At 40.9% G+C, this 26,179-nt stretch overlaps 1 protein-coding gene across 1 annotated transcript in view; it reads left to right on the forward strand.

The window, feature by feature from the left end:
• LOC122789203 overlaps positions 1–26,179 on the forward strand; it is a 1,548,683-nt gene that overhangs the window by 47,042 nt on the left and 1,475,462 nt on the right. Inside the window, exon 3 of the mRNA XM_044056474.1 lies at positions 26,002–26,033. Coding sequence (XP_043912409.1) covers positions 26,002–26,033 — 32 coding nt within the window. The remainder of the gene's footprint in view (positions 1–26,001; positions 26,034–26,179) is intronic.

The following is a 26,179-nucleotide window of genomic DNA, read 5'->3' on the forward strand; positions in this document are numbered from 1 at the left end:
GTCTCTGGGTAGGTAACGCATATGGAACAAGTAGTGAAACATCTTTTTGGAAAGAATATTCTAGTCCATCTGACCATTTGCCAGTCTTTGCGTATAGAAATGTTTTTTCAGTCCACTGGTTTGCCTCAGCCTTTTGTGGTTAGATGCTTTAAAAATTAATACTATTAATTTCTTTGTCATTACTAGTTCAGAACTATACGTAGTCAACAAGAGGCTTGCTTCATGAATCGATAGTGAAACCCAAGTTTTGTTTTAGAAATGAACCCTTTCTTTTTTGTGGGAAAAAAGGAAATTATTTTGAGTATGAACCTGCAAAAATCATTGATTTCAAATTGAGTATAATGGAAGGTCCAGATCTGAAACAAATGATCTAAAATTACTTATACATACACTCATGTGTTTCTATGTATGCTATTGTAGATTGTTAAAATCGCCAATAAGCAAAACAGTATTTTAAGAATTTGAACAGTACTAAGCTAAGATTACATACAAAGCCAAGTACAGTATACTAGCAGTGGATTAAAAGAGGTCTGATAAAGAAACCGATATTGCATGGTTTAAAGAGCAACCGTTGACAGTTCATAAAGGCAGCAGGACTGCTTTTCTCATATGTAAGGAAGGCCAAGTTGAAGTAAGAATCTCTATTACCCTTGAAATATTCTGCAACAAACACTGAAGACGTCTGCTTTAAAAGTGTTTTTACTGTATTTGTTTTAATTTTTGAAAAAAAAAATCCTCTCTACTGGTTATAGAAAGGTGAGAGACGAGTAGAGTCCGGTTTTCAGATCTTGCTGAATTCTGGGCTGTTTTGTAGTTTGTGTTGTCCAGAACTTATTACAATAGAAGGAAGCTTCTCTGTTCAGTGAGAGTGGTGAGCTTTGAGCAGCCTATCTGTCGCTGGAGGAGTGGTTTCAGCTCAGAATCTGTAGCTTTACTGGCCATTTTGGGCTATTTCTATCCCTTTCGGTTTTGTTTAAAAACCTGTGTTTGAGCTGTTTTGCGCAGAGCCATTTAACTAGGTTTAAACTATTTCCAGTGCCAAAAAGTCTGCCCTTCTAATTTTCCCTTAGAACTAGCTAGTTTTCTAGTTTTAGCACTCAAAACGGGTTCCTTGTGCTCAGCACTTGTTCAAAATTCATTGCAAGCACTGAATCTACAAATTACTGTAGCACTCAATTTTCCTCGCTTGTTAGGAGGAAAAGCGTTTTTAGTACTTAAATTAATAAGCACCTATTCAGATGTCCAAGGGTGAGCTCCCAGTATTTACCCCTGTCCACCTGATGAATCTGGGCATCCTCGGGCAATGTAGTAATTGCCTCATGTACACTGACGACCCTCTTCTCCTGCCACCCAACACTACAACCTGTGAGAGATGCACTTGTATAGCCAAACTGGAAGCCAAGCTCTCTCCAGCCAAGACTTTACTAGGCTGTCAAGAGGAGAAGGTAAACACCTGCACCACACCACACTCAACACCATAGTTATCAAAACCTGCAATACCTAAACCCACACATAAGTAACACAAAACTCACACCTACATTAACAGAGGCTCTCAATAAAAATCGGCCCTAACAACGGAGACTTCCAAAGCTGAAACGCAAGAAACCACCAACCCCCAACACTACCCAAATGACACACAGCCCACAAAATCAGTGTGCCACTCAAACCTCCGCCCATAAGGCAAAACAACGTGCACAACACACTAGTCATAGGTGACTCTCTAATCGGGCACACTGATGTCCCACTCACCAGGCTAAAGAAGGAGAGAGTTACTGTCAGCTGCCTGTCTGGTGCCAGGATCTGCCACATAACGCAAGCACTCGGGTCACTCCACAAGTACAAATATGACTCTGTCATTGTCCGTGTTGGTGTGAATGACCTGAGTCGTACCTCCCTGGACTACATGGAGAGACATGGAGGAGCTCTCGGATCATGTAGCCCAGGCAGGTATGACCCTAGCCCTGAGTAGCATCCTGCCATCGTCCAGAATGATATCACAATACAAGGACCAAATGATTGACTTCAGCAATTGGCTAAGCTTCTGGTGTCATTCTAAGGGGATCCAGTGTCTGTCTGCCTGGGACGACATGATCGACAGACCACGATGGTTTGCCAGAAATGGCCTGCACCTATCGCTTTTGGGATTCCGGATACTGGCTAAGGATCTTGCCACCCCAGTAGTACCTTTTTTAGGCAAGGTTCAAACGACAAACTCGCCACCATAGCAGGTATAAGTAAGCAAAATCTGAGGGTAATGCTAGTCGATGCTAGAAGTATAAACCTCAAAATGCACTCACTCGAGACACTCCTTAAAATGGAGAATGTCAATATCTGTGCAGTGACTGAGACCAGGTTCAAGGCTCCAGGGAGCACCCCTGCATTACCTGGCTATAACCTGTACCACACCTTTTGGCCACCTAACCTGGACCGAAACAATAAAGTAGGAGGCATGTATATATTCATTAAGGATATCCACACCTCCAGGCTAGTTGCTCAGCATAACTCATCCGAAATTATCCAAGTGCAACTAACACTGGGCAAGACTACAATCCAGGTTGTAGCTTGATACAGATCCCCCGCCATGCCCCAGGATGCCCACTCCACATTTCTTGATATACTGGGTAATATTAAGGTACAGCCCATTACCCTATTAATGGGTGACTTCAAGTACCCCACCATCAACTGGGAAAACTACTCCCGTACTAACTAATTTTGCTTAACTCTTTCTGAAATTCATAAATTCCAACGCCCTGGATCAGCTTGTCCATACCCCACCAGGGGTAGCAATATCCTGGACCTGGTCATTACCAATATGGGCAACCAATGTTACACGCCAGAAGTCAGCTCCGACCACAAGCTAATCACCCTAGACAACAATATCCTGCCCCTACCCCCCATTTAAGGAAACCACCGTCAAAAACTTCTCCAAAGCCAACTTCATACTTCTTAAGATAGAAGTGGCAAGCTTCACGACACCCATACAGATGGAAAATAGAGGTACGCGTGCTGAATCCTATACAAATGCACTGTATAAGCACATACACAAGTGCATGGATCGTGTCATCCACAACAGAACCAAGATGCTATTCTCCAAAAAAAAAAAAAAGTTAGCCAATCTGGTGGCCTCTTGCCATAAACTTTACAACAGAAGGAAGAAGCTGTTGCAAAAAAGAGTAAAAAATCTCCTGATTGTAGGAACACCCTGGTTAAGCCTCAGTAAGAAGCTGCGATCCCTCATAAAATCCTCTAAAACTAGTTACGAAAATAAAATCGCCACTGATTCTTTAAGACCACCACAAAGCATTTTACAGCTATGTCAAGAATTTCAATGGCAGCACTCAGATCTGTAGCGCAATGGCACTAGATATACAGAACCAAGTGATATTGCCAACATCCTGGCAGGTTCAGTGCAGATTTCACCCCCCCCCCCCCAGAGGGCCCATCACTGTACTGGAAGAGTGCAAAGCCCCTGTAATCACGGCTGCACAAGTAAAGAGCGCACTCTCCACAGCCAATACAGCATCCATGGGACCTGACAACATCCCAGGCTGCATTCTGCACGAACTACAGAATGAACTGAACTGGCACCCCACCTAAGTACCATGTTCAGTCATAGCCTCACTTCAGGCTTTGTGCCTACTGAATGGTACACAACGAGTGTTATCCCACTACACAAAGGGGACACCACCACGGACCTTGGGAACTACTGCTCCATTAGCCTGATTAGCTTGTCTGCAAGGCCATGGAACGTATCATCTTGGAGCTTATAAACAAGGACATAGGTAACCTCCAAACTCTGGACCCCACTCAGTTTGGGTTTGTCAAAGGTAGGTCATGTCTCGTAAACCTGATTGACTTATTTGAAGCAGTCACCAGAGCTGTGGACAAGGGTAAGATAGTGCACACAGCCTTGACCTCTCCAAGGTTTTTGACACCATCCCCCACTCTCTGGAATTATAGATAAACTCACTAGACTGGGCATATATCCCTATGTCTTAAGATGGGTGGCCAACTGGCTCACCCACACAATGAAAGTAGCTGACTCCAAATCCACCTTCAGACCAGTGACAAGTGGAGTACTACAGGGCTCAGTCTTGGGTCCTTTGCTGTTTGGCATCTACTTCTCAGATGTCCAGGCTAATGGCTAATGAAGTAAGCAGACTACTGCAACTAGGTGCCATAATAGAAATTGCCTAATGATGTGGACATTCTACAATGGGGCCTCACTGAGACTGATGCTTGGTGCCAAAGTTATGGTCTCAAGCTCAATGCCAAGAAGTGCATTGTCATCCCCTTTGGGAAAACACTGTACCCAAGAACTACCACATAGGTGGTAGCCTTCTAAACACTGAAAATGTGATGAGACCTTGGGACACAGGTGGACAATAGTCTCTCCTTTGATCATATCACCACAGTAGTCTGGGAAATCCCTCTATGTGGCACCCCTCACAGTAGTCAGGAAATCCCTCTACGTGGCACACCTCATCACAAAGGGGTTCACCTCTAGAAAGAGGTAATTGTTCCTCTCTCCTCATTCCTCATCAGACCCATTTGAGAGTACAACGCACTGTTTGGCATTTAGCTTACAAGACATCTACAACAACTAGAAAGGCCACAGAAATACCTCACTAAGCAGATTACCGGCCTCAAACAGATGCCATACGTGAACAGTCTCAAAAAACTCCAGCTCTACTCTTGTCGCTTATCACCTACACAGAGGCGACCTCTGTCTAACATGCCAAGTCATGTCAAGCCCAGATCTGTTGGACATGCTACACTTAAAGAAACCCCAGTTCCTCCGTGCCACATGCTCCAAAAACCTAAATCTTGCCACCACAATAAACAGAACATGGAGGGGATAGATTCCTGTTCTAGAGACTGCCCATGCTGTGGAACAGACTAACTATTCATGTCAAGCAAAGCTCCTCATTATCCCTCTTTAAGAAAAATCTTGACAATTGGATTGGAAATAGGAAATTCACCCCAGGGATCACTTCTGTGGCTCTGTTAGACAGGGGCACAGGAAAATACCTTTCTTGGGTGGTGAAAGACAGGGAACTTCTTTTGGCTAAGCTTATAGGTCCCAGGCCCGATTAGCCTATTACCTACTTATGCACCTATGGTAAAAAAAAAAAATAATTTTGGATGTTATTAAAGACAGACTGTATAAGTTTTCAATTGACAGATACTTTGGATCTTGAAGAAAAACGGACCTTGCATCATTGCATGAAGTGCATTAGGCAACTTTATTGGCTCTGTAAGGTTATGTAAAACAGAAAGATATAGCATCACAAAGATCTAAAAGAATTCAAATGACCTTTCTAGTCAAACTGCTAGCTGTGGCTATGAGAGGGGCCAACCCCCCCCCCCCCAAATAAAATGGAAAGCTGCAGAAATCTGGCTTGCATACAAGCATAAAGGAAGAAAATAGTATGTTAAATTGCAGACCTAATGTGTGTATCTCTTCAGGTTTTAGAAAAATGTTGGAAGGGTTGCTGTTAAAGGCCATTATGTGAGATGGAACATTTGGGTATACAAACATTATGAACTAAATGTCCTAAAGACTTCAGATGAACACTAGTTGTTTATTAAAATGAACTATCAGATGTTGCTAAACTTTGTAAAACCTGAACTTGTCAGCTTCTGTGTTGGGTTGGGTTATAGAATGGTTAATCAGTAGGGTAATGGAAAGTATAAATATTAAAAACCGGACCCTGTGTCATATGTGAATCAAGGCACTCCCACACGAGTATGGTTTATTTATTTGCTTGGGCTTAGAAAACGGTGTTATGCAGAGTACATCAAACTGGTTACATTTATTATGGTAATTTCCAAGAAAATGTGTTGGCAAACAAACCCACATAAACTGAAGAGGCAATGTGAAAACAATCAATCTAAATACAGGACTTTTAGGTCCATGAAAATTAGCACATACATTGCATCTGAGAATAATTTAATTGTGAAATCTTAATCGATTCAGAGAAGGGCATTTTGGCTGATAGTAAAATGACATTTCAAGAATTGGCACAGTACCTTTGAAGCTAGTTGGGACTCTGTATGTTTCTTCAGATGTATTGAAGGATCCTTATACTTCTGTTAGCACTGTCAAACTACAGTTTTTCTCTTGAGCCACCTACAAGAGGAACACATTGAAAAGACAGAGAACTCTGCAAAAATTATTTTGTTTTATTTGTTTTACATTTGTTTAGTAGAAAAGTCGGACTGGACACGGATCCTTTTTCAGCAGAGGCCAGGGAGAAACGCTCCAAATTAATATACAAAAATACAAAATTGATTCAAGTACAGATAATGTTTTTATTACACATCTTTTCCATTAATAAATACTTTTCAGATTAGTTTGATAATGACCTATTTAAAATCAGACATGTTCATAAATTCATACAGGCACTTGAAGAGTTACTAGGATGTAGTCAGAGGAGTGTTCACGAATTACACATATGTAATGTTTAGAGAGTAAAATAACTTGCAAGGACAAGTGTGGATACAGAGCCAATTGTTCATTAAGTACGAGTTTAGAAGCTTTTTTGAGTTGTGCTGTTAGAGCAGTTAGATGTTTGGGTGGGTAGTGTGTTCCATATTTTAGGAATGAAGTTTGTGAAGAGTGATTCCCCATCTTTGTTGTTAGCTTTGGTGATCTCCAGCAGTAGTTTATTCTCCAGCAGTAGTTTTATTACTAGAATGGAGATATCTACCATAGTAGTAGTAGTAGTAGTATTTGAGTGAGTTCTAGCCAGTTCAGTTGCTTAACGGATGAGCAATGATGTGACCTCTATGTGGAGTCTGTACTTGGCAATTTTGTTATAACAAGATTCGAGTTTAGTTATAACAGTTTTTCAGAGGTTGGTTAGAATTGATTAAGCGTAGAGTTGATATGAGGTGTGTACAAGTGATGGTAGTTTTTGTGTTTCTTGTTAGAAATTGTTTTTCTGTATAGTACACTTAGTTTTTGTGTACCTTCTTAATGGTTTGAGATATGCAAATATCAAATTTCAAAGTTATTGTCTGTCTCTACGCTTGGAAGTTTGGTGTGGGTTACTGGAATGATTATAGTTTTATTTTTGGATATGATATTGAATGAGGGGCTTGATGTGGTTGTTTTTGTAGGGTTGAAGAGAATGAGTTTGGTCTTGTTGGACTTCAGTAAGATGGGCATTAGTAAACCATATTTCAACAGATAGAAAAGAATCTTGAGTTATAGAATTAAGGACTTGCAGGGAAGGGACTGCTCATATTAGGGTGGAGTCTGCATATTTGATCAGTGAAGCATGTGGAGTACGTGTATGGATATGGTTGGTAAATAGAGAGAAGTGTAGGGGGGTCCTAGGGTCTATCTTGGGGAACTCCTAAGGCAACTAGAAGGAGAGGAGAGATTGTGTTGCCATTGGATGGCTTGCTGCTTTCCTGATGAGTAGCTTTTCAACCGAGTAATGGAGGACTGAAGTCCGAGAGAACATTGACAAGTTTATTATGATTCATCACATCAAAGGCTTTAGAATTGTCTGTTTTGTTTCTATGCCGGTTTATCATGTTAGTAAAAGCCATTAGAGCTGTGCTGGTGCTGTGACAGGGATGAAAGCCATATTGAGTGTTTCACATGAGTTTGTGTGTACAGGTAGTCCAATCGTGTATGAATAAATCTGTCTAGAATTTTGTTTAAGGGAGACAGAATGGCAACTGGACAAAAATTGTTAAAGGGTTGTAATATATAATGTGCATTAACTTAAAAATCTTAACCTGTTATATTACAAGCCTGTCAAGTGAGGGCTTATGCTGTTAGTCTTTAAGATATTTTGAGATATTTTAAAGCATTAAAGGCCAGTTTCTTTTCTTTTCCCCTGTTTTTATCCTCTAAACCCTTACAGGAATTTTGATGGTGACCTTTGTTCTAGCAGGAATTAACACTTAACTAGTGTATTATTTGGTAGGTATCTTACTTTAAAGGAAAAGCCAGTGAAGTGGATGCCACATACTATCTAAAAGCAGGATTTCTATATCTGGCACACGTAATCCTTGAAATACAGTATGTGGTAGTGTTGTATAAATGTACGTTGGCAAACGCACTGTATTAACTATTTACTTTAATAAAAAAAAGTCCAAAATGAAGTTTAGAAATATTACCTCCCTACATATAAAGACCGCATTCTTGACCTAACAGCATGTTGATTTTAAAGCAGTCTTCTAGCACAGCTTGCTATTTTTGTGAAAAAACTGTTATACATTCCATAGAACTAGTGGATAGATGAGAAAATTGTATTCCTATTAACACCCCTCCCAACAAAGTACGGACTTGGTCTCTTACTACCTACAGTCAAGATGGGAGTGAGTCTTTCAGCTTTGTGTAGAATACTAGTTGTGCATTACACAGTCCTAGTACAGTTATTGAGATACCATCCCATTTAAGCAAATGTTTGCCTCTGACACTTTGGTAATTGCCTGCAACTTCTTTACACAGCACATTCAGAAATATTTAAAAGTAACCAGATTGTTCTCATCACGTGGTGGTATTCTTGATGCCAGAATGAAAGCTATATCTACTGATATTCCAGCAGTTTAAATTACATTGGAGTTTCTGAAACATTCATATGTGTGATCAGAAATTTCAGACTGGTTTCATGTTTTTGTTCAGCATTTACCACATGGATAAACAGGAACATTCCAGGAATTCAAAGTGTGGTACATGCTTTTCTCCCTTTTTTTTTTTTTTCATGGGTACCAAAACTTCCTTTTAAAGATAAAGCAGACAAGAACATGGTTGATTTTAAAAAAAAAAAAAAAAAAAAAAAAAAATGGCTGCATCTGTTCCAAGCATATTTTGTATTTATCCAGCATCCACTTTGATTCTGCCCAAGGCACTACTAACTGAAGTTAGTTTGTGCATGTCATTCTCAAGTTTCTGAAAAAATATCTAAACTTTAAGATAAAATTCTAATCCTTTCAAAGTAGAACCTTGTTAACTAAAGTTGTACCCCCCCCCCTTCCTGTACTTTCACACAACTGGCACCAGCTCCTCTTTTTTTCTCTTTCATTGGGTGTACTAGCCTTGTCTTGGTCTCTTCTGAGCTTAGTTCATCCCATATTGAGGGTTGGAGAGAAGATTGAGGATGGTTGTGCAATGTCCTATTGCTGCCGGGGAGTGTACCTTAATCTCCCCCCACCATGTGGTAGCCTATGGGTTCTAGATTGATTGCCTTTTGGCGGTGCATCTGCATCTGCTGTTCTGTACATGTACAACATCCAGACCAATCGGTATACTACTGGCATCCTGGAGATTTCCAGGTTCTTTAATGCTCCTGCTGCAGCAAGCCAAGGCAGCCTCTATCTTCCACCCAGGATAGGGAGCTTTTATTAGCCACTCACTCCCATCCTCCTGTGCCTGATCCTTCCTGCTTCTATGCTGCTAGTCGATCATAGGTTGTCCTGGGGTATAGTTAGGCTTTTATCCCTCTACGCTATGGTGCCTGGGCTTCTGTACTAAAATATTTAGAAGACATAAGTTGGGGGGGGGAGTTTGAACTACAAGGAATGGACACCTCTATTTTCTAGATTTCTTAGACCAAGAATACCCAAACTGTTTTGCTCCAGATGTGTAACGTTAACCTTTGACAGCCTCTTTAATTATTTCTACTTATCTACATCTTTCTCTTTTTTTGTTTCTGTTCAGTTTTTAAACTCCATCTTCATTTTATCCCACACTCTAGCTATTATTTCTGAATAAATTTTTATCTTCCTTAATAACTCTGATTTCCACTACCCATTCCTTAAATAACTCTCTCTCCCATTAACAGGTAGGTGGGAACGCGCCAGAATCTCAGCTTTACTTCCTTACTCTGCATTTTTAATCTTAGTCTTTCTGTGCATGATCAGAAATAGCTTTTGGTTGTGTGTCTAAGCTTTTAGTTAAATTAACATTCTCATGTGAAATATAATTTCTGTGCAATCTAGACCAGTTTTTCTCCCTTGGGGAATAATGTGCAAATTCTCAGTTCATACTACTGAATTCACATCTTCCATATCAAATATTTTCATTTCTTTAGAATTTTTCTCTCTTTTAACAAAAAAAAAAAAAAAAAAAAAAATGTTCTTTCTAGGCCCTTCTGATGCAATATTATTGCATATCAAGCTCCATTCACCTGCTATAAGTAATTTTCCTTGTTGAAAGCTGATTTATAGTAAACTGTCAGTTAACCTGCACTCATGGGTAGAGGCAGGATAACTGTAGATGTTATGTGATCCTATCTCGCCTACATTCTGTACTGATGGGCTCGGAGCCGATCCTCGGCTCCGACTCGGCACGCTATGCTATAGAGCGAAGCCTCTTATTGGCTGAGCTATTCTCTATCCCAGGATGCACCACCACTAATCCCCCAGATCTCGTTTGCCGCTTACAAGCTAGGGCGTGGTCTCAAACTTGGCTGAGCTAAGTGCTGTTTTTTCCTAAAGTTTTCCTGTCAGGAAATTCTCTGTTCTTACCCAAAAGCTGTTTTAACAGCTATTGTTGTTGTACGCGTGTGTTTTGGTATAATTTTGTGGTAAATTTGTGTGTTTGTTTAGGGAAAGGTTTCCCGTTTAAGTTAGAGGGGCCTTCCCCTATTCCTTAGCAAGTTTCTCTTTTTTTAAGGAGGTCAAGTACCTGTTTAAGTTAGAGGGCTCTTGGCCCTCCTTTTTGGTGTTTGTGATATTTGTATTGTATCGTAAAAAAAAAAAAAAAAAAAAAAATAATTTATATTGTTGTTTAAAATCTTTGTTCTGTTTTAGAGGCATTATGTCAAAAGAACGTAGACCCTCAGGGTTCAAGAAGTGCACGAGGTGCAGTTATAAAATGTCTATAACCGATGATCACTCCTCGTGCGTATATTGTTTAGGCGCCAAGCACCTACAGGAGTCCTGCAGCGTGTCACGCCTTTTCCTCTAGAGTCCTCCAAGAGAGTAAGAATGAATTAATCTTGAAAGGGCTGATTAAACCCTCCTTCGAGGAGGCCTTATCTTCCTCATCCTCTCCAACTAAGAAAAAGAAAGCGTCTGCTCCGACCAGCCCGTCTGAACCGACTACTAAGAAATCCAGGCAGGCTTCTCCATCGGCTCCACGGACTTCGGAGCTGAGGGCGGAACGGTCTGCCTCGATGCCCCCAGTCTCGACTCCTCTGGTTTCGGAGCCGATGACTGGGGCTTCGAGAGGCGGGTCACCTTCATCGGCTCCACTGATTTTTGGAGCCGATGAGAGTTGCCGGCTCAGACTCTTCCCCTTCGGCGCCGAAGCCCTCCTCGGCACAGAGGGAAATTGTTTTGGGATCTCCCTCTGCACCGATACTGGTAGAGTCCATTTGGAGCCGGTCCCCCAGTCCTTTGGAGCCGAAGTCGGTTCAGACCCGATCGGTTTCCTCTAGATCTTCCAAGATGTCTGATTCGGACATCGACAGGGTGCTCCTAAGACTGTTTCAGTCTCCTGTGTTCCAGAAATTAGTTTCGGCTCCAGCCCATTTGGCTTCGGAGCCGATGGCCCACCCTGTAGTTCTGGTTCCTCCTCCAACAGCCTCGGCACCGTTGGAGCCGGTGCTAGTGGAGCCGATGGAGGTGTTCGGGTCGGCCCCGACCCTTACTCCAACCCCGGCTCTCGAGTCAGAGTTCGGTACACGGACCTCTTCTGTCAGCCCCGAGGGGGACGCTTCGGGACTGATGTTTTCGGTTCTGAGCCTTCCTCTCGGTGCGTCGGCTGTGGGGGTACCGTCTACTGTTGTGGCCACGGGGGTTGGACCTTCCCAGGATTCTGGTGGTCTGGCCTTCAGGGCCATGAGGAGTGCGTTAACCAAATCTTCTTTGGCTACCTCCACGGTCTCACCAGCACCTTCCCTACATACGGAGACTGGGTCTTTGGCAGTCCCCCTGTCCTTAGACAGTGGAGCCCCGGGGCTTGTGGTCACCCCCACTGGGGGTTCCCCCCATCCTGGAGGAAGCTTCAGAGGAACCCCCAAGGAAAAGATCGTGCAAGAGGAAGCACGTCGACTCCCCCGATGAGTCTCTCACGTCAGACACTGATCTTGATGATGCAGAGGGGTCCCCTAAGTCATCCTCAGATGATGTCTCCTTTGCAGACATCTTGGAAGCCCTCAAACAACGAGGCGGCTGGCATTCCAAACCCCCTTCTGCTGATGAGTCGGTGTTCCTTAAGGCCTTCGGGGCTCAGCCCTCCGCCTCCTGGGTGTCTCCGCCCTTCGACGAGCTCCTAGATTTGATCTGTTGAAGGGCGTGGGAACATCCAGATTCTGTGGAACCGGTGCCTGCTCGCCCAAATCAGCACCCCCAGAGAAGGAGTTTTTGACAAAAGGTGTGGCTGTAGATGCCTTGGTGGTGGCATCTGCTACACAACAAGATGTAGCAGAGGCTTCGACGTCCGTCCATCCTCATTAATAAGGAGTCTAGGAGCATGGATCGGTACGGGAAGCGCACCCTCAGTTCAGCGGCCTTTACCTTAAGGTCCCTGAACTATTTAATGCACTTCACCAGGTTTCAGAGGGATCTGATCAAGGAGCTTTCAGATACCCTCTTGGGTAACCTACCTGAGCAGCTGGCCCAGACGGTTGGCTCTCAGTTGGCTACGCTGTCATCGATATCAAACTCGTCCATGAGGCTCATTTCATATGCGGCCGAGGGGGCGAGTAGAGCAGCGGGTATGGGTATTGCTCTACAGAGGCAAGCCTGGCTCCGCCTGTGTCATTTTGCGGAAGCCTTTAAGTCTTCCTTTGCCGACGCTCCCTTTGATGGGTCCTCTTTGTTTGGACCCAAGGTAAAGGACACATTGACCCGCTGCGAGCAAGAAGGTAAGACTTTGACTGCCGTAGGGGCACGATTTTCCACTCCCTTTTGGCCTTATCCCAAGGCTAAAAGAGGAGGGAAAATGTGGTTCCGTAGATCCCAGAAGTCTTATCCCTCACAGCAGGACGATCCCCCTTCTAGAGGCAGAGGAGGGGGAAATTTTTCTGGAAGACGCCGTCCCAGAGGCGGCAGAGGCCCCCGCAACACTGGAGACCGCGAGTCCTTTCGTGGCTCTTCAGCCTTTCCCAATCCCTGAGGGATTGCCCGACTGTGCAGCTCCGGAGCCAGTCGGGGATCGTTTTTCGAGGCACCTAAAATCCTGGGAAGGTATCACTCAGGACCGATGGGTGCTTCGAATTATCGCCGGAGGTTACGCCATCCCCTTTTCTCACTCCCCACCTCCATCCAAGAAAATCCCGGACCCGCCACCCAGTCAACGGGAAATTGCAGCCTTAGAAGTCTCAAAGCTGCTTCAAAAAGGAGTCATCCAACCGGTCCCCGCAGACCAGATCGGATTAGGGACTTATTCTAGATTCTTTTTGGTGCCAAAAAAGACTGGGGACTTGAGGCCCATTTTGGATCTCAGCATTCTAAATCGTTCAGTCAAAAAGTCCAAGTTCCAAATGGTCACCTTACAATCCATTCTCCCACTGCTGGAGAAAGGTGTTTGGATGTGCTCCATAGATCTCAAGGACGCCTAGTACCACATCCTGGTAGATCAGGCGTCCAGGAGACATTTGCGCTTCAGCCTAGGAGACAGTCATTTTCAGTTCCGCGCGCTGCCCTTTGGTCTCACCACAGCACCCAGGGTGTTCACCAAATGTTTGGCGGTCGCGACTGCTCACCTGAGGAGTCTAGGATTCCAGGTGTTTCCGTATCTGGACGACTGGCTCCTAACTGCCACCTCCAGGCGTCTACTATTGCAGAACCTACAAGCCACAATATCACTAGGCACTTCCCTTGGAATCACCTTCAATTGGCCAAAGTCTGTGTTGCTGCCATCTCAACGCATAAGATTCATCGGAGTAGAGATGGACTCAAATCGAATGTGGGTCTATCTTCCTACAGAAAGGATACAAACCATACAGGCTCAAGTCCGAGCCTTGCTTCCCAGATCCAAAGCTCCAGCCAGGATGGTCCTGCAGCTATTGGGATCTATGTCGGCCACTGTTCTTCTAGTCCCCCTAGCAAGGTTGCATATGAGAATTCTCCATTGGCTTCTTTCGACACAGTGGTCCTTTCAGGATCTCCCTCTGTCACCTCATACGGATCACGGAAACCTGCAAACGGGACCTTCGCTGGTGGCTGGTGCCCTCCAATCTGGATCAGGGTCGACCCTTTGTTCCACCTCCTCCTATGGCCACTTTGACTACGGACGCTTCCCAGATGGGGGGTGGGTGGGGCATTCCCTGGGCAGGTCAGTCCAAGGCAAATGGCATTCAGAAGAGAGTCTTTTTCATATCAACATTTTGGAAATGAGGGCGGTGCTTCTATCTCTACGAGCCCTCCACGATTACCTCCATCGGGGCGTAATTGCCGTTCACTCCGACAACATGTCAGTGGTCTGGTATCTGAACAGGCAGGGAGGAACCAGATCCTACCCTCTTTGCAGAGAGGCCATGAGAGTCTGGGAATGGGCAGTGGCGACCAGACGTTTTCTGATAGCAACTCATATCCCTGGCAAATCCAACGTGATAGCCAACAGACTGAGCAGAACTATCCTCTCTCCTCACGAGTGGTCTCTGAACAATGCAGTGACAACTCAGATCTTCAGCAAATGGGGAATTCCTTGTTGCGACCTCTTCGCAACCCCGCTGAACGCGAAGTGCAGAAAGTTCTTCTCCCTCACTCCAGCTCCGGGGGAGAGTCCTATGGACGCACTAGCCCATCCTTGGCCCACCGGCTTGCTATATGCCTTCCCCCCAGTTCCCCTCCTTCCCAGAGTGATCCAAAAGGCATCTCACTTGGGGAGCAAAATGATCTTAGTTGCTCCTTACTGGCCTTGTCAGGTATGGTTCCCCTATCTTCGGAAATATGCACTGGATGGTCCATGGTTCCTGGATCAGGTTCCAGGCCTATTAATTCATCAGTCGGGACTACTCCACCAGTCCCTTCACACTTTGAAGTTAACAGCTTGGCTCCTCCTCTTCCGACTATAGTCAGGAATCATACCTTAGACCCGGAAGTCATACATATCTTATCTTCGGCCCACAAGTCTACCACTAAGAAATTGTACACTAGCAAATGGAAGAGATTTGCTATTTGGGCTCAACTCCGGGGTCTGGATCCCATCACTATTCCTGTATCTGTAGTCCTAAAATTTCTAACTTCCCTATTCAATCAAGGTTCTTCAGTCTCTACCATCAAGGTCCAATTGGCAGCTATTTCCAATTTTCATGAATCTATAAACCCACCTTTAATGAGCAACAGATTGTGTAAAACCTTCATGAAAGGTGCTGCGCTTTTACGACCTCCGATTTCTCATCCTGCTCCTCAGTGGGATCTCGATGTGGTGTTACGTGCCTTAACCTCCTCTCCCTTCTAAAACCGGCAGCAACATGTGATTTGAAATTTCTATCTTGGAAAACTGCTTTTCTGGTCGTGATTACTTCTGCCAGAAGGGTTTCAGAGCTTCAAGCTCTATCTGTAAAACCACCGTACCTGTTTTTTCACAAAGATAGAGCATCTCTCAGGCCTAATCCATCCTTTGTCCCTAAAGTTTGTTCCAGTTTTTGCCTGCAACAGTCATTAGAACTTCCAGTTTTCTTTCCAAAGTACTCAAACAAAGCGGAATACATATTCCACACATTGGATGTCCACAGGCAATTGTGTTTTTATTTAGACAGGACCAAACAAACAAGGAAAACAGATCAATTGTTTCGGATAATAAATTGGGCAAAGCCGTCACAAAGGTCACTATTGCCAAATGGATCAGGGACTGTATTAGTCAAGCTTATTCCTCTTCTAATAAAGAGCTTACGACCTCTGTCAAAGCTCACTCTACAAGAGCTATGGCTACTTCAATAGCATTCCATTCTAAGCTTGCCGCTTGCCATTAGTGGCATTTGTGCTGCGGCTACGTGGTCTTCCCCGCACACTTTCATTTCCCACTACAAATTGGATGTGGCATCCCGGGGGCGAACTTCATTTGTTTCCACAGTGCTCAGGAGTGTTTTCCAGTGAGCCACCCAGGATTTAGGTGCTAGGGACGCTGTCCCATCAGTACAGAATGTAGGCGAGAGAGGATCACATAACATCTTTTAGTTATGTACTCACCATAACTTTAGATGTTTGGGATCCATCTCGCCTACATTCCCAATAAACCCACCCTCCTTCCCCCTGCCTTGGAGATCAGAAGAGATCGGACGGTCCGAATTCTATTGTTTCATCTTGAAACATCTGGCAATGTTATATGAACAAGTTATGTGTGTGTGCATGAATGCGGACAAACAAGATCTGGGGGATTAGTGGTGGCGCATCCTGGGATAGAGAATAGCTCAGCCAATAAGAGGCTTCGCTCTATAGCATAGCGTGCCGAGTCGGAGCCGAGGATCGGCTCCGAGCCCATCAGTACAGAATGTAGGCGAGATGGATCCCAAACATCTAAAGTTATGGTGAGTACATAACTAAAAGTTTCTGGTTGCTTGAGAGTTACTATTAAAAATTGGCCTAATACTGTACCCTATACTGTTTGTTTGGTTTGACTTGTTCTCAGGTGGGGGAGAGAGGGAATTTATTCCAATCATCCTTTTTAAAACTCTAAAAGCATAAGGTAAAGTTTCTGCAACACGTGAAAACTGTACTGTATTGGGAGAAATGCAGTAAACTCTAAGTTAACCAGAGTCTTTGTTAAGCTCCATAATATCTGTTTGTGGTGGAAATAAATATAGGCCAGCATAATCCTCCTCCTTCTTTGCCAATCGCCCTTTGGTACAAGTCTACAGTTTATTGCCTTTTTTCTTCTCTTATATCACTATTGGAGCTCCTCTTGCAATCAGTGTTATTCCCTTTGTCCCTGCCGAATATCCATCTTGAAATTTTTTTGTTAAATTCACATGCTCATTTCTTTGCAAATGTGTCTCCTGCAGCATTACTGTTTGCACCCTGCATATCTTAATATAATTTAATACGGTCTCCTTTTTTGTCTTTACCCATAAAGCCAATTTACATTCCAAGATACTGTGGATAGAATACCCAATATGTTGATTTCCCTTGTTATGCATGGCTTTTTTCTAGCTTTGTACTTCCAACTTTTATCTTTCATGCACATACAAAAAACGAAGTAGCTGTAATCTTCTCAAGACTTTAGCGCTTTTGTCTAAAATAATGCTTAGACTTCTTCAGACTTGAAGTCTAAGCATTATTTTAGATGAAAACACTAACATTAAAGTCTTGAGAAGACTACAGCTACTTCGTTTTTTGAGTTTACAAGTGTTTGTTTTTTTGTATCTTTCATGCACATGTTTAATGTTTGGCAGGCTAATCTCTTATACAGTTTTCTTCTAATCTCCATTTGAACATTTCTCAAAACTGTTCGCTTTAACGAAAGCCCTTGGACAAAAATAAATAAATATATATAATATACACATTTACAAACCTCTCAACTTGCAACAGATGCACAAAACTTTTATTTATTTTTTTTTACAAATAAAGTTTAATGCTCAATATAGGGACAGCTGCCCCCGAAGGCATAACCTAACCTAAAAGTAAGGTTTACCCATGCATATTATAGCCTGTGCTTCTGCTTAGACAATTGCTTCCTCTCTTCTTATCTCTTATTCCTCTCCTAGATGTGAAAAACAGCTTGTATGCTTTCAGAAAATATTAACTTTTAACACTATAAAAGTGCACTGTCTACCTTTAAAATAAAACTAAATTATGCACAGTTCAGTTAAATGCATGAACCATACCCCTCAACTTAAGATTTTCCCAGAATGTCCAGATTTTTGCCTAAAAATTGTGGTCTGTTCCTCATAAAAGTTTTGGTTTTCTGGCCAATCACTGGGATGATCTGAGAAATCAAATTGGTAAATGTCATACATTTGAGTTTCAGACATTATTTCCTTTAAAACACATTTTAGTACATACCCTATTCTAGTAAGTTTGTAAGTTTAAAAGAGCAGTAATTCAAATCTGTCCCTATTTTGAGCCTTTGTGCCATCATTATGTAAGGCTTTTCCTGATTTCTTGAGCTAAGAGGTTGAGAGGCATGGCATGAACATATTAAGGCTGCTGGGGAGGCTGCTGTATCTTATTCACTTCATGTAATTTCAGACTAAGTTTTCACTGAGCTGCTTCTTATTGTACCTTTTTAAACTTTGCATTTCCCTCAGCAAACAATACTTGGATTCTCAAGACTGATTGCTTGCATTTGCAGGTAGTCAACATTGAGAAGAAATAAGAGAACCACTTGAAGCATGAATGGATCTTTAGAACATTCTGTTCCAAGAGAAATTTACAAATTCCCCTGGCTAACTGACTTCATCTGCAGACTTCCTGAGTCTCTCCAAGAATCATTTTTAAATTTACAAATTCCCCTGGCTAACTGACTTCATCTGCAGACTTCCTGAGTCTCTCCAAGAATCATTTTTAAATTTACAAATTCCCCTGGCTAACTGACTTCATCTGCAGACTTCCTGAGTCTCTCCAAGAATCATTTTTTGTCTCATTTTTCAAGCCTATTTGCTTACATAAAGCTTGTTTATGGATTAAGGTGAAGACTTTAATCTAGACATCCACCCTTGTAAAAGCAAGGGAAATTATCAGTACACTTTTTTTACCTCCCTTCCAGGAGTCCAGGATCACAGTGTTGTATTAATTTAAGCTTGCTTGTTTTCCATCTTTCTTTTCTTGTACTGTAAAATGTATATTTTTTTTAAAAAGAGGTACTGGCTTACTTTAGTATCTTTAGCACATACAACAATCACTGAAAAGCCACCCCCGATTATGCCCCTTACTGTATATTACACAAACTGCTTTACAATATAAAATGCAATTTATATCATGATGAGAACAAACCTTGTTCTACTTAGTTCTTTTTCCCATTTAGTGTTCTTCTAAACATTACAGACATAATGTAGGGTGTATGCTTTACAGTCCATCCACAAGTTTAAAATAGTCCGTGTAGTTTTTTCTCACACTTTTTAATTTGCAAGTCCACAATTTGCAAATTTGAATTTTTATATGTTCTTACCTCTATTCGTGATAATCTCCATCTCCCAGCTCTAGACGTAGGTTCATGTCCAAGGTACTCCTTATTCCTCTAGTCGATTACTGTGCTTTTTTCTGTCTCAAGTATTTTGGAATGTTGGTGAAAACTCAATGAATCTGAGGAAGAAAAGACAAACGGTTAAAACAATGAGTAAGCAAAGCACTATAGTGAAGTAATTTGGTATAGTTTATTAGTTGAGTTGTGATTTCAAATATTCAACTGTGTGTGTCAGTATTTATTTATTTATACAGTCCTGGACGGTAAAGTTCTGCCTGTTACATTTGCATAAATTCTATTTTGTGCACGCCAGCATTTATTTATCTGTTCTTTAATGGATGATATTTATTACAATTTAGTATTGTCATCCCCTGTTCTGATCACAGAAGTAACTTCAGAAATGCTGCATGAAGCATTTTATTTTTAAACAAGGTGCAAGTACTTATTTATTTAGCTTTAGTATGATTTTTAATTACCTATTTCATTTATTTGGTGAGACAAGGTTAGATTTTCGTTGCTATATTTGATGTTTGTGTGCTATGCAATAACTAAGAATTAATAATAATTCATTTGCTGCAGAAATGTGAATCCTAGGCAGCACACAGAGACTAGATTTGCATTTCTGTTCTGCACATTTAGCATGTAAAAGTGCAAGCAATGCAAATATTTCTGTATTTACATGCACATTGTTTCAATTATCCATGATTTATATACACTTTATATTTTTTCTTTTCATATGTTTTGAGTGATAAATTTTTTTATTTTTCTAATGGAATATTTATTGTAATACAGCAGAATGTCAGTGTGAGTTGGTCTGTGACCTTTCATTGCATTCTGCTGACCTTGAGCTAATGGATGCTAAGTATGTCCTAGTAAAAGAGTAATGTACTTTGAGAGCTGCTGCTACGTTTCATAACTTGTCTACTTCTGCCTTTTAGAGGAATTAATTTCAGTCAATTAAATGTTAATGTATATTGGTAGTTGTATGTGTATGGTTAGTTGTACTTTTGATGGAAAGGTATTTTATAGAAGCACTAGACATTTAAAATCTGTTTTGGCTGAGACCCTTGTAGCCAGGCATTTTATAGAAGCACTAGACATTTAAAATCTGTTTTTGGCTGAGACCCTTGTAGCCAGGCAGTGCATTCTTATTACAGCTACTTCTGTTTCTTTACATGTTTCCAGGCCCCACTGGCATCTGTGTGAAATTTTTCTACACTTTTTTATTCAGGGAAGATTTTGTATGCTGGCATCTACTTTTGAGACTTGTAACAATTGGAAAATGTTTCACTGGCAAAGTTTTTCTATGAGCCTTATTGTCAAGAATAAGAAACAAAGTTCCCTTCTGCTTGCTGTCTCACTCTTTGATGGATAATCTTTTTCTCCACTTTCTGTTCTGCATCCAAAAATGTATTTGATTCTCTGCTTTAAAATATTCTGAAGATAGCTATTTACAGTACCTTAAATCTTGCCCTGCCTCTCAACATTCCCTGATTTTCTGGGATAAATATGCTTCTCTTATGCCTAGTGTACAGTGAATAATTTTCCACAAATAATCTGCTGTCTACAGTTTTTAATACTTCCCTTCAGATATAATTTTGTCAGGATCATCTCTTTCTGCTGCTATGATTATATTTTTGCTAATATAGGTCTTGGGTGCTTTCCCTTGGCCAGGTTTGGATCATGCACTCAGTGTGCCCTTTTAGTTAACAAATCCTACTGTAGAACACCAGTCCAGTTTATTTATATTTGAGCTTTCATAAAATGCAAACAGTCTGTTCCTTCCAGTTTCTCTGGTACAGCAGAAAATTTCAGGTTTTCTTCGTGTGCTGTAAACTGTTCTTCTTGAGAAGCCTCCTGTTTGGCCAAGCTTTTCTTCATTTCACCCTCTGACTTTTTGCAGTTTATCCTGAATAGTTAGTTAATGCTACTTCTGTTTTTTTCTAGCCTTTTGTTATGAGTTTGTAATATTTCTGCAGTCTTTCTTTTAATCACCTCTACGTATATGCAATTTATTTTTTTCCTCCAAATTACTGGAAGTCATCTTTTGAACCAAAGCTAAAGCTTGAATTGCTTTTTGCCAAACAGTTGCAGAATCCGTCCCAGTCGATGTTTTCACCTTTTCTGGTTGATTTTTCTTTCAGGTCCTTCAAATTTCTTCTTTTCTGACATCCAGACAGTGTACCTAATTGCCAAGAACTGAATTTTACTCAAACATCTTCGGTGGCACTTTTTTTGGTTTCTGTATTCAAACAGAGAGAGTTGAGATTTAAACTGTTGATTACTGTACAGACATCTTGGAAGTCTGCCTCATTAATTATTCAGTCCAGCATTCAAATTTATCAGAGTCCCTTGTCTTAGGTTTTAGAAACAAGGACTTTTAAGTATAAGGACTTTTATGAGAAATGAGTAGTCCCAGCTCTGCATTGCGAGTTCTGAACTTTAAGAATAATTTCTTTCCCTTTGGAATCCACTGTTGCAGTGGACCTAATCTCCAGAAAACAAACTTTTGATAAATTTAACAAAAGGCAGTGGGCATATAAAACCTCAAAAAAATCACATAAGGCCAACTTGTACAGACTGCTTAATTTTTACTACATCTTTTGGAGACTGTTGACTGTCAAGCTATGCTTCTTTGTCTTGCGTAAATGCCTTTTGGTTATATGATGTTTTCTACATACCAGAGCAGAATAAAAAACCTTCACAATGTGAGTGTTACTAAATGTTTCATTAGCGGTAAAATTGCCTGAATTCACCATATTGCTTCTTTAGAGAAAGAAAAAGATTTACCTGCGTTTTAAACTGTAGCTGTATGGATTTCCATTGTATTGACTTGATGGGGAATGCTAGAAGGTACATTCACCCTATATTCTAGTACAGTAACAACTATTTAAGCAACCTTTTGAAAACCTCCACTTACTATAGGCAAGAACTGTTTCACGCATACTAGCAACACTTAAGCAATTACTGTGAGAGTAGTAGGACAGGACATAATACTACTGGGATACAGGGGGATCCTACAGTCCTCCAATCTCCCGAGGGTGATCATAGTGTTGCTGGGGACTCTATCCAAGTTTCATGCCAGTCCGTGAAGAACAACATTTGCCTAAGATACTCGGCAGTAGATTTTTTGGGTCTATATTAAATCGGCGAACGCATGTAAGTGAAAGCTTACAATCCTGAACACCCGGAACAGTAATCCTTTTTTTTTTTTTTTCCCCCCAGGGGAAAAAAAATCAATGTTCCACAAAAAATAAAAACTTCTAAACATTACATAAAGTGGGGGAGTTCGCCACCTCCCCATTTAAATATACCAACTCAAAGATCACACTACAGTGACAAACAGCAAAGTAAGGGAGGCGGCCAAGCGATTCTTTCTCTGGGAAAGAAATCGCTTGTATGCCATTTCTCTATTTTGCTGTTTCGTGCTTTCAAGTTCGATCAAGACACATTTGAAGGATTGTGTCTTTGATTGTATAATAGGAACGCGATTTTTTGAGGCAGTAATCACTGTAATAGTAAGCGTTCCTTTCTGCATTCCCCTGCATATGTCTGTACATTATTCATGTAAGATCTTGCAAATGTGGAATTTTGTATGCTTATTACATGGAGCTGTTGCACCATAAGTTGGGTATTATTGTGCGGTAAGTGTTTGTTTTAGACTTCTGTTTGCTTGCCATATGCATACTTTGAGACATGCACACAAAAGCAACATTGAATATACATGTAATGTAATCTCTCATTGCCTGTTTCATTGCTTTCAATGATGCAAGACCTGTGGTAGTTTTTACATGGAACAAAGCTACTACTGAGATAAAATCTGGTTGGAAAGTAGGGCAGAGAATTACTGTTACCATAACAGTATTTCAGAGATCATTGTAAGCACCTTATGCAACTGTTGGTAGCCTTCTTGACCATGCAGAATTTTGTAGGTAGGCTATGGTGATTGTGTAAAAGAGTAATCTTAGAGAAAGCATTTAGAGTATGAACAAAAGTCCAACTTGTTTGAGCCACCTTCTTTTAAGAAAAAAAATCTATGGACTGCTTTTGTCGTAGGGTGCTGTAGTGTAGGAATGATAAAAAGTTATTCAAAAATGCATTATGATTTCTGTTGGTAAAAGAGCACTGTCATTTGTTGTTGTTTTTTTATTATTCTGAGTGGCTAACCTTTGGATATTAATTGTTTGGTCCATTTTCTTGTGATAACCACCTTCTCTCCCTGTTTGAGTAGCAAACTGTATGCAACTCTGTTTCAGCTTTTAAGCATGATGTTGCCTTACCGAAGTCTCTACTTAATAGTGCGGTGGCAAAAACCTTCTCATGGTGCATCGTCTTTCATTGTAGGACTCCTAATACTGATAGTAGCCATGTCCTCATCAAGTGTAGAGACTACTGACTAGCTTCCAGAGTCAAACAGTACATGTGTGTGGGTTTTCTCAAAATTGTGGTAAGACTAGCCTCTACTGTTTTGCATCTCACACTGGCAGCATGCTCACTAAGAATAAAGCAGCCAGTGCTTGAATCCTTCCTACTTTAAAGTCAGGGTTTGAGGAAGTCTCATTTGACCCCCCTCCCGAGGTGGAACTCTTAACACTGCTAACAAAAGTTGTCCTACTGCAAGACCTTTTGGTATATGTGCCTAAAGAAAATTTGTTGGGGGGGAAAACAGGGAAGTCTTATTTTTGTTTCATGAGTATCATGATCTCTAGGAAGGAAACCACACTGCTCTTGCTTCGAGTTTGTACTGTCTTGTGTGATTTAGTTAAAAAAAAAAAAAAAAAAAAAAAAAAAAAATTACAAATGTGTGTATATATTTCAGCATTAAACTGACTTGTGTTTTGTAATAGTTTTTTATATATATTCAGTTGCATGATTGGTCCTTTAGTATGTCAATTCAAAGTTAAGTGAATACAGACATTTTTGAGGATTCCTCTGTAATGGGACTTAATTTTGTAGACTCGTGGATGGGTTAAAATCCATGGAAAATAGAAATATTTCATAGTTAACACAAACATGTTTTTATAACTCGCCTAGGACCAGTTAACACAAACATGTTTTTATAACTCGCCTAGGACCTTTTAAGTTATTGGACTTAAGTGAAAACACGTAGTTTGCTGGTTTTGGGTAAGATGTTATCCACTGAGAACATAAGTAAAGGCTGCCACCCTAGCTAGAAAGAATTTTGTAGATAATTCTATGTCATTGTAAATATGAATATAATCCTCAGGCTTGTCCTCTTAGTGTAAGAAAATTAAATGTTGACCTTCAAAAATGTAACCACAGTGCACTTTGCTGGAAGAAAGCTGATAAGTCAAGCATTGTGTGACTGCTCAAGGCTCGGAGACATAATGTCTGGACTGAGGAATTCCTATTGTTTTGAGACCAGAGCCAATTGCTTGATTTTGCATATTTAATGTCTTTTATTGCTGTAGTTTCCTGGCCAGGTATAAGATCAAAGAAATGTTAAAACTATTTAGTGTCTGTTAGCCTGGGAACCAGAGAATGATGATGTAATCAAAAATGAGTCAGCAGTGATGTATTTTTTAAGACATTTTCAGAGAGCGAATTGGAGCTTTTTGCATTTGTCTTCAGAACTGATCACTCACCAGCACTTGCTTTACTCTGTCTGAATGTAAGTAGGATCTTAGACTTTAGTGTTTCTCTCAAGAAATAGATAGAAAATAGTAAGTTTAGACTACATGTTTTCTATATTTGTCAGACTATTCTACAGTATTATTGTAAGCATTTCCTGTGATTTCTTAACTCTTGACTAGCACTGTATTGAATTGAGAAGATTTGTCTTGGGTTTTTATTTATCATTAAATATTTTTAAACCTTTCAACCGTGTCTGTTTTGTGTAGAGATAATTTGAGCTCTAGAGTACATTGCATGTATATAGTGATACTGTACAAAGCCACTCCAAATAAGCCTTGCTGTTAGTCACAATTACTTACTGGATAATAATATTGCACAGTAATAATTGGACACCCTTTGGTAAGGGCGTGTTTAGTAGCTGATGAGTAGTTTATGGCAGTGATTACTACCTTTATAGCCTGGCAGGAGGGAGCATAGCTGGGGAATCTGTTCCAGCCTTCCCCAGGAGTGTCTGTGTGTTTGTATATAAACCAAATTCTGTGTGTCAGCTACTTGGGCTGGGACAAGAAGGACTGGTTGGACAGAGAGGGCACTGGAGGTTTTGTCTTGACTACCTGGCTGCGATCTGTACCCTGTAGCTGTGCCAGTGGGGAGTCCTTTTTGGGGATCTGGAGAGAAAGGGAGAAACAATCCCCAGACTGATTTCTTTGTGCTCTTAAGTGAAATTGTACTTTACTGTGTGTGTATTTGTTATCCTGCCCAATGTGGACGCCCCTCACTGGTGTTAGGTGTGAGGATTGAGGCTCCTTGATTACTAGGCCAGTGCACGGGCATCACATCCACTGTAAAGAAATGCCTTTCCTCAGGGCCGTTTATGCTAAGAACACGTAAAGTGTGCTTTTAATGTGATAGCTGCTTTGGAATGCAAGATGTGTTATGATTTCTTGGTATTTTAAAGCTTAGAAAAGAGTGGTTAGTACCACATTGGTAGGACCACTCTTTTCTTCGTCATTTTCATGTTTCTTCTAGAGTTTTGTTTTTTCCATATGTCAAAAAGGGGGGTTATCTAGAGCTTTTATGTTCTTGCTGAAATGCTGTTTTTTTACTTTTTATTAATAAATTGGCAAATGTTTTATTAGTTGTGTAGAAAGAAATGAAAATACAGTTTATCTTTAGGCCAAAGGCTTTAGACAACAGTGTAGAGAGCACAAAATTACCATTTTTTGTACTACCTATGTAGTTTTTTTTTTTTTTTTTGATGAAATTGTTTTATTTTCCATTGCTGAATTTTAAAGAAGTTAATATATTCAACCACTATAGTGATTTTTTTTCTCTTGTATCTAATAAATGCTTTTTTATCATTTCAGTGTTTCATTGGCAAGCAACTATAATGGGACCTGTAAGTGTGTAAATTGCATTATTACGTTATTTTACTTAATTTGCATTTTTAAATACTTACAATGCTTGTTTTGCAGTGTGTCATGAAAAGTAGTATATGTTGTGCGTTTGTACATGGTTTTTGAATAAATGTGTGTTGAGATGTTG

The sequence above is a fragment of the Protopterus annectens genome, chromosome 14.part0 (assembly GCF_019279795.1).
Source record: "Protopterus annectens isolate FY-2018-M chromosome 14.part0, PAN1.0, whole genome shotgun sequence".
NCBI classification, from domain to species: Eukaryota; Metazoa; Chordata; order Ceratodontiformes; family Protopteridae; genus Protopterus; species Protopterus annectens.